General features: G+C 38.3%; 2 protein-coding genes across 12 annotated transcripts; both read right to left on the bottom strand.

Moving 5' to 3' along the window:
• Window positions 1-171: 171 nt before the first annotated feature.
• Window positions 172-3371, bottom strand: LOC137725279 (basic leucine zipper 23). 4 transcript variants are annotated; one of them, XR_015962847.1, is made up of 5 exons: window positions 3256-3371; window positions 2013-2941; window positions 1322-1446; window positions 860-918; window positions 172-682 (listed from the first exon to the last, which is right to left on the bottom strand). XR_015962847.1 is itself a non-coding variant. In XM_068463914.2 (3 exons), the coding sequence occupies exons 2-3, from the start codon at window positions 2773-2775 to the stop codon at window positions 1418-1420; spliced, it is 792 nt and encodes a 263-aa protein (XP_068320015.2). In that variant the 5' UTR covers window positions 2776-2941; window positions 3256-3371; the 3' UTR covers window positions 1078-1417. The 4 variants fall into 4 exon arrangements, 1 of the variants encoding a protein (XP_068320015.2); XR_011067480.2 differs by having other exon boundaries at window positions 2013-3319; XR_011067479.2 differs by having other exon boundaries at window positions 172-918; window positions 2013-3342.
• A 1369-nt stretch (window positions 3372-4740) lies between these two features.
• LOC137725847 (protein kinase STUNTED) lies at window positions 4741-9039 on the bottom strand. Of its 8 annotated transcripts, none has more exons than XM_088694617.1 (12): window positions 8522-9039; window positions 8352-8436; window positions 7818-8149; window positions 7613-7686; window positions 7403-7521; window positions 7197-7309; window positions 6549-7100; window positions 6213-6461; window positions 5962-6125; window positions 5646-5873; window positions 5404-5553; window positions 4741-5310 (listed from the first exon to the last, which is right to left on the bottom strand). In XM_088694617.1, exons 3-12 carry the CDS (start codon window positions 7990-7992, stop codon window positions 5047-5049), a joined length of 2088 nt encoding a protein of 695 aa, XP_088550743.1. In that variant the 5' UTR covers window positions 7993-8149; window positions 8352-8436; window positions 8522-9039; the 3' UTR covers window positions 4741-5046. The 8 variants fall into 8 exon arrangements, with proteins under 8 accessions (XP_088550743.1, XP_068320755.2, XP_088550742.1 ...); XM_068464654.2 differs by having other exon boundaries at window positions 7197-7312; window positions 8522-8864; XM_088694616.1 differs by having other exon boundaries at window positions 8352-8442; window positions 8522-8681.
• Between the last annotated feature and the right edge of the window lie 231 nt (window positions 9040-9270).

Consider the following 9270-nt stretch of genomic DNA (forward strand, 5'->3'; position numbering starts at 1 on the left):
AAGACAAACAAAGGACATGGTACTGAAAACAAAAGCAATTATCCTTTCACCTACCGACAAAGATGCATATCTTCACAGTAAAATTCGACACTCATCCGACATGAGTTTTCTTGGACTATCTAACCCCACTTGTGTAAGAAATGTGAAATCATACAAAGCTAATCCATAATATAGCAGCAGATTCTATGACAATATTACCAGAAAACAAACATAAACTATTCCAAAATATAGCAGATTCTATAACAATATTACCCGAAAATAAACAGTCTTGATAAGCTTAGATCAACGGGAGGTGGGTGTACTGTTTTAACAAAAATGTCGGGTTTATATTGGATCAAGAAAGAAGCAAAGAAGGGGAATAGGAGGTAGAACAAAGAGGAAACTTAATTTTAATTCCAAAAGAGGGTTGGTATAAGCGGAAGAAGTAAAAATTAGGTTATAGATCCACCACCACCACCACCAACCCCACCACAAGAGTTGGTAAGCCTGAAGGCCGTTCCTGTCCCTGTCAGTTCAATGGGTGGGTTGGTTAGCAGAAGCACATTCTTCACATCATCTGACTGACCTTCGAAGGGCAGGCAATGAACCTACAGACATCCTCGTCATTTTTCACGCCAATGGTGGAAATAGGGTTTCCATTGACCTTCACAATGGCCAGATGCATCACTCAAAGGGGAATATACTGTGAAATTTGTCCACTAGTCAGTCACCAATTGTGGATGACATGAATCCTTTGAAAAGAAAACTTAGCGCTAGAATAAAGAGCTTCTTTCCCGACATAAATGTATATTTTGTTCCTTTTTAACAAAACCCGCTCTTTAAGTTATATCATGCAGAGAAACTTTATATTAACACTCACCTGCTCGCAGCTCATAGTACTGAAACATGAAAGAAATCACATGCCACCTTCCCTAAGTTCTGTAATTCAGCAATCAAGAATTTATGCGTCTTAGAAAGAGAAGGAATGACTAAACGAGAACTACTTAAAGCAGATTAAATGAAACTCAGAAAAACAACATGAGCCAGAGGTAGTTTGACTGATATATCAGTAGCCTAAAAGTATTAGAAGGCTAAGAGTCAAGAGAATATGAGTTTCATAGAAAACCATTAAGTTGCTTTGCCATAAGTTTCACTGGCTGGCTATACATCATCTAAGTTTACAGCACTAAAGGACATGCAAACTTAAATCAAAATTTGAAGAATACTAGCAGCAAATCCAGTAAAACTTCAGCTTGACATTGATAAACCATACTTGTTCCAAGAACCAAACATGTTAAAAGTAATATAAAATTTGGAAACATAACCATAAACACAAAATGACCTGAATGAAAGCTCATGCTGCAGTTCGAAGAACTACTTATTGCATGACGATATATGTACTCTTCAGGACAATGTCAATGCTTCCTTCCTGAGCACTTCAGTTTGCTGCTGCGGCTCGAGTCCCTCCTAATTGGGCAGAACATAATAATCAGTTAAAAATTGCACACTTCCAAGTTCCAAACAGCTGTGTTCAGGTCCATTAATTTCATGGATAAGGACAACAAAAGAATAATCTTCAGCAACTCGCACCGGAGGTAGACAATAAATAATGTAAATACCACTACTTTGGCTCATATTATGTTAGGTAATAAAGGGCTCATGCATGCCAAATTTTGCAATTACCGAATTATTATAGATGACTTGGTCATATAAACAATGATCGTCCATCATTGCTCAATGAAATTAATCCTTTGTAACTAGATGTAGAGCCCCCAAGAACCATCTATACAATGCACAAAAGACTCAAGAGACAAGTTCTGTATATATCAACATTTCAAAATCTCTCATGGTTAAAACCCAACTAAAGTGCTTACAGAGAACACAACTAAAACAGCAGAACCGGCAACAAATATCAGAAAACAAATAGAAAGGTAAAATCAGAAAAATAACTCCGTTTAGCCGACTAACAAATGCAAAATAGTCATAACCATACGTTCATACAGGTTACAAGGTTAAGGGATCTTATGTCTTACTTTTCCTCTTACTTGTGCCGGAAGAATTGACATTCGACACCCCATTTCCAACTCCACAATCAGGAAGCTCCTTGGCTCCTCCATCCTGATTAGCAAAACACTGAAGACTCTCAAAACCACAGCCGTTTAAATCCTGCCCATTCATCACTGCACCATCTCCACATTTCCCATCCATCCCTGGATGAAGGCAGTAAAGCTGATCATCACATTGGACATTACACGGATTCATAAAAATGGCACCGGGCATATTTGGGTTGGGCAGGCTAGGATTCACTGATTTCTGATATGGAAAAGATCCAATTTCTCCTTCAATCCTTCCTCGAATGTCAACAAGCAAACACTTGAGCCTAGCAATCTCAGCCTCCAATGCAGGCTGACCCTGCAACCTCATCACCAACCGCCGATTTTCAGCTCTCAAATTCAAAACTTCATCCTCCAACAACTTAACCCGCGCCTTCTCCTTCTCGCGGTACTTACGAACTGCTACCTTATTACCCAAAGGCTGCTTCTTTGATTTCTTTTCCCCAGATTCAGCAGTATCATCAGTTCCGGCCTTGTCTTCACTCGCTGAAGACAGAATTTTAGTGTGCACATGAAAGCAAGTGTGTGTGTGGGAGTAATCAGGGCCCGGTGGGTTGCAAGTGTGGGCGTGAGTGCAAGCATGAGTGTCCTTAAGCAGGTCATCGAAGAAGCTGTCCATTGAGCAACTACTCGCAAGTTCACCGCCCATGTTTGCACCCGGAAACACCTCCTGGTCGTCCATTAGGGTGAATAACACGAAGACCAAAGAGGAATAAGCTCCAATTGAGTGAAAAAGCACCAAAATTTCAAAACTTGGCCTCGACCCAGACCAAATTTCGAGCGCGATACTCTTAACAGACTGAAATCAGAGAAACCCAGATGAAAAATTGAGGTTCTTGAGTCCTGTTCTGCACGAACAGAGCGAAATCCACCGAATCAATCACGACCCAGAAAGGAATTCAACAACCCAAAATCTAAAATCGATTAGAATTGGCTGAAAACGAAAGATTCCCAGCGCGGACGATTAACAGTAGGGCCAATTCAAAAGGGTAAAATGATGAAATTGTACAACTATTCAAGGCGATTAAAGTCCAGTGGCAGATAGAAAATAGTGGAGGAACCCTAGGGAACAGAGAGGCGGTGGGAAAGAGGAAGAGAATACCCCAGAGATGAAAACATGGGAGCATTCAACGCGAAGAAAATACCAGAAAGATGAACATACCATGGATTGGGATTGACCAGTGGCTCAGAGATTCCGCCCACCTCTCTTTCGACGGTCAGTCGGAACGTCTTGGCTCTCAATATATACGTATTTATTGACACAGTAATGGGGTAAATATTATAAATTAAAAATTATATTTATTGGGACAATCATCGCCTTAGTTCTAGGCTACCGTGAAATATGGGGTCCATTTGTGAACATGTTTTCTGAAGGTTGATCGTGGCCGTCCGTTGGCGATATCATGCGGTGAATATGTTAGAGCAAAGCAACCACAAACCAGACTCTTGAGAACAAAACTTGGCAGAGTGAAATCAATCTCTTGAATTTTTTAACTTCTTCGACTTTCTTCCGGACTAACATTTGTATTCACACCATGAAATTGCAAGGAACGTGGGAGTGGGGAGGGGGACGACTAGTCTCCATAAAGAGAGAGAAGAAAGTCACACCGGAACATATTGACGGGCTTGTTCGAGAATTTGGGGTCCTAGCCTCCTAGGCGAGCTTTTGAAGTAAGGTTCTAAAGTTATTTAGTTCTCGATTTTTTGTACATTGATATGTGAGAATATGATTCATTAAATAAATAAAAACTTATATTTTAACACTAAATATTATTAAATTAACATCAAAAGAAGATAAATATACAAAACATTACTTAAATATCACACATTTTACATTTTTAGATGCAAATGTATTAAAGTACAATCTAAACATTTGATAGAAATGAAGAGATTGAGAAGTTGAAAGAAAAAAAGATTGCAAAGTGACTTGTGTTTTATAACTTTAATATACATTTGGGCAGATGAATTATGAGTAAATTTGAAAAACTGCATTAGTGCGAGAAACTCGTGCCTTAAGTTTGTGTATCTAGGTTTGTTTTGTTGTTATCAGATTCCAGTACAAAACTTATTCCACTTTTCAGTTATTTGATTTACACTGCAAATTTTGTTACAGAACTTCCGTTTTAGTTTAGCGTGATAAGTTAAACACGAATAGTGAATGAAATACCATAAATTAGAATCTACAAGCAATTTAGATATCACTAGGTATTTGAGAAAACCCAAACTTATTGATCTAAAGATAATAAGATAAGGTTTGCTAGGAATTCTATGGGAATGAAAAATGGGAAAATAACAAAATATCTTCGAAACTTAAAATACCGTTTTGGGCTAGTAAACAATAAAATTCGGCCGAAATCTGAAAGTGCCTATATGTAAGGGCAAAGCTTTGCGTCTTGTTCGTGACACCGTTCACTTCAAAAAGGAGGTCATGGCCCAAATTTGAAGTACTTGGGCTTTGCTATAGATTTTATGCTTTTCCAACTGTTTTACGATCATTTCAGCCATTTGTTCTACATTACTTACACTCAATTTTTAATGCATTTATGTGTTTGCCAGAGCATAAACTACACGAGCATCACATAAATATAAAACTAGTAGTAACCAAAGATCTTTCTGTAACTTTTGCATCTGAGCCCCATAGGCTGACTGCTACATGAGCAACAAATTTTATTATCCCAAAATCTACAAAATCTCAATCTCTCATTCTGTGATTATGCTGGAAAAACTGATTAGTTTCTGACAAGCTAATGAAACAAGCTACAGATGTTCATCCTTTCACATGATCACTTCTACAATTTATTTATACATGTTTATCTACAATCCACCCCAACCATTGGGTGCACTCCCTCTTTTTTGTTTTTTTTTTTTTTTTTTCCTTGTACTGTACAGATGCCAATTTCCTTGCTGCATAAGTATGCTGCAAACTTACAAAACAAGAGAGTAGAAAAAGAAGCTAATCAAAGCTTGATGATCTGCTCCATCTCCCTTTCAAATATTCTTCCCACGAAAGGTTGTTGCTCTGCTCCACGCTACTTGACGATGTTGTTGTTGTATCATCATCCACATCAAGCAGCGCAAGTCCCAAATGCAACTCTGCACTCGAATTTGGATAAACTTCATCGTCATTATCATCCCAGTTTTCTGATTCCTTTATGTCAAAAGATTGAGAGTTTGCTTGATTTTCGACATCTGAATCCCCTTTCAGAAGCTTCAGTATCTGAGGGTGGAAAGAAAGAGCATGATGAAATTTGGAATTCTTTTGTTACACTAATACTAACAGAATCCTACTCTGGATATGACATTTTCATACCTCAGTCATCTTAGGACGAAGGCGGGCTGAGCGTGTGACGCAAAGTTTTGCTGCATGAACCATTCTCAGCACCTGAACCTCATCAAACTTTCCATCCAAATTTGGATCCAGTATTTCTTTTACATCACCTTTCTCTATTTTCGGCTTTGCCTGAGATGTAATTCAGTGTCATTTATCCAAAAAACGCAAAAGAAGTAAACAAAATAAGAACAAAAATTCAAAATTAGGGAGGTGGATCATACCCACATGACCAAGCTTTCTTGTTCTTCTGGTGTCTCGGAGCCAATTGGTTTTCTTCCTGATAATAATTCTAGCAGGACCACACCGAAGGCATAGACATCAATCTTGTCACTGATTTTTCCATACATGAAATATTCGGGAGCAAGATAACCAAATGTTCCCACCACATCACATTCGGTCTTAAAAGATGTAGCTGTTGGTCCCCAGATTGCAAGGCCAAAATCAGATAACTGTCACGTATATGGAAGCATTTAATTAATGTTATAAGACTGTGATCGTGTTTAAAACACCATTTGTGTTACTCTGATTAAGCAGTACCTGCGGTTCAAAATCTTTGGTGAGAAGAATGTTTGAGGACTTGACATCTCTATGAATAACCGGTTGAGGACATTCATTGTTCAGATAACTGAGGGCTTTAGCAATGCCAACAGCAACATTAAATCTCACCTCCCATGACAATACAGATTTGTAGTTGTTCTTGCCTGCATCACTTACAATTTTGAAATCAACATGGTTTGAACAATCTTTACCAAGAAAGTCAAAAAATGGGAAAAGTACTTGATATTTACCATGTAAATTTGCCTCTAAGCTTCCCTTAGGTAAGAAATCATACAGAGAGATTAGAACGTTGTCTTCGATGCAGAACCCGAGCAGAGGCAAAATGTTTTTGTGCTTCAGCGAGGACATGATCTCGACTTCATCAGTGAAATCCTTCCATGCTTCTTTGGATGATTTCATAATCTTCACTGCCACTGGCTTCCCATCTGAAAGAGTTCCCTTGTAGACGAGGTTGCATCCTCCTTTCCCGATAAGATTTTCTGTTAAAAGATAAAGAAGTTATTCGAAACAGAAGTACTTAAAAGAATCCAAACAGAGAGAAGGAAGGAAAAGGATATATATCAAACCTGAAGAAAATTGAGAAGTTGAAGCTTTTAGAAGCTCATGACTGAACCATCTGCAACCAGATGATTTTGTTTGAAGCAGATGCTTTAACCTTTCAGGAAGCTCATCAAAAGCAGAAGAACCATCCTTCATACTCTCATCAACAATGTCACCTATACTTCGTTCGAATGGATTTTCTTTGATAGTCGTACACTGAGGAGACAGCTGTGGAGAGCGGTCAGGCAAGCTCATCACCCATTGCACCACAGACATGTCCCTGGTGGCGGGAAATTGAGGATTGGCAGAGCTCACTCTTCGAAGTAGGGGCCAGCCAAGGTTCTTAACCACATGTTCTGCTGCACCAAGTGAAGTTGATCTCCAAGGCACTCTCTTTTGTTCATGCATCGTGCCTTCACTACTGTGCTTCGAACCATCTAGGGAGCACTCTGCCATATCAGAAGATTTCGGGGTTTCTGTATCCGCCTCAAAGTCACCAAATTCAGATGAGTATCCTTTGGGAGTGAGACTCTCGAAGCAAAGACTTGGTCTTGGGTCTTCTGTGAGACCTACCAAAGCTGAAGAAAAGAACTTTGTATTGTTAGTGCATTTTTAGTACTAAATAAATAAATAATTTATGATTCTCAGCATTTTCCAGGACTTAAAACACCAACCTGGTAGTTGGTTGCTGGTGCACCTTCTGAACACAATTTTCCCGTTGTGGATGCCCACAACATCAGTGGTTGGTCGCAATTTCTTACCGCAGAATTTCGCCATAGAATCCCAACTGCTGCAAATGAACTCTGCTTAGAGTAATGAGAAAAAAAAACTTGAAAAATAATGCAAGTTTCTTTCTGAGATCAAAGTTTTTGTGCCCTACCCAAGAGTGTTTGGATTGCTTATGCCTACAACTATGGCCACGGTAGAATGTTTTTTCGCCTCTCTAACTAGAGCTTTTCGGATTGACCTTCCCGTCAAGACCTGACTGATGAGCTCCACCTGAAATTTTAAGCATAAAAATCCACAGCCAGTCTCAAGTTTTGGAACAATTGAAGCAGTGATAGAGTAGTGAAGATTAAGGAGTATGAACCTTTTTCATGTCACATAGCCCCTCATAATCCTCTACGTAACCATCCAACATTGTCTTGGCTTTCGAGACATAATCTGTACATATTAAACGTTACGCCACCAAATAGTTTTATGTTACCAGACAATCCGAATAGCTAATATCAATCAAATTACACATAACACTATTCAAAATATATCAAACTGAAACTAAATCTGCAGGCATTTACCAGAACTTCGACAGACATGAGCTGCAATCACGCAATCTCCGGGCTGGGCGACTTTAACGAGAGCCCATCCGAGAAGCTCTCTGCTCTGGCTATCAATTGGAATCCCAACCAACACAACATTCTTCTTCTTATTCTTCTTCTTTATCAAGTCCCTCAATGCCTCCTCAAGTATCATTTTCTTTATATGTTTTTATGCCTCTGATTCTCTCTTTCTCTCTCTCTCTCTCTCTCTCTCTCTCTCTCCCCTCACAATCTCACAATTTCTACAAACTCTTTCTGTTTCTCAATCTTCCCACTTCTTGAATTTAACATTTCAACCCCCGGAGCAAAAGCTACATAAAATTAGAAAAACCCAAATATCCCATCAAAAGATTGCAGATTTATAAAATTCCAAGAAATCCCATTTGAAAATAAAAGAAAAAAACATCGTCTGACATCAACAAAGGAAGAAAAGTAAGCAGAATAAAGAAGAAGATAAACGTGATCCGACAAAAACATAAAAAGAACGAAAAAAAGAAAGAAAGAAACATGTACCTAAATCTTGTACCAACTCGTGGCTCAATCCAAACACGTTGTTTAAAAGCCAATGCTGCCAAGTAAGCATCATCAGCCTCACCGACTGCAGCTAAATTCAACACCCAGAAATTCAAATAAATAAATATTTACAGAAACGAGTTCTAATCTGACAAAAAAAGCTTACATACACAAATGGTTGTTATTCAAAGAAAAAATGTCTGAAAAATGGTGGGTTTTGGGAATTCCGTCGGCGAGAGAGTGAATTCCCGCCAAAAGTGGACAAAGCCTCTTTATTTTTTGGGGTTTTTAATTTTTCAATTTTTTTGTTTCCTGTGCTGTTTTTTTGGTTCTTGTATAAAGTGACAGCAGAGACGAAGACGGTAATTTGAGGACGTTAAAAACCGGCAGTTTTTGCGGGAAATCCCAGAAATGCGACGAAAGAGGGCAGACGGACTTCCACCAGCTTTTTGCGGATTAACGAACGACAGGAGGGCTGTAGACGGCCGTGGCCTTACCATTTATGTTTCATTCAATTTATTTGAATTGGTTAATCAAACTAAATAAATTCGACAAAATAAATCTAAATAAATAAATTAAACACTTTAGCAATAAAATAAAATTGAACTCATGCTGCACGATGAATAAATTGTGAACTCATCATGCTGCACGATGAATAAATTGTCAACTCAAACTTTTGGACGAAATTAATTTTGGCATATTTATTTGAAGAGTTTTATAATTAGGGTTGGTCCTAACCTTAATGTAGCTTGGTTATGTCAATGAATTAGTTGTAAATTGGGGTGTTTCACTTTTCATTAATTAATGGTCTATTTTTTAGATTAAGCCATTTAAAAATGAGTTCCATAACTAGCTGATTGGAAATGGTTTGGTACGTGGAGTCATGACGTTTTTTCAAAGAATAATTTTATTTTAATCT

Source organism: Pyrus communis, chromosome 5 (assembly GCF_041283825.1).
Source record: "Pyrus communis isolate YQ-2024b chromosome 5, ASM4128382v1, whole genome shotgun sequence".
NCBI classification, from domain to species: domain Eukaryota; kingdom Viridiplantae; phylum Streptophyta; class Magnoliopsida; order Rosales; family Rosaceae; genus Pyrus; species Pyrus communis.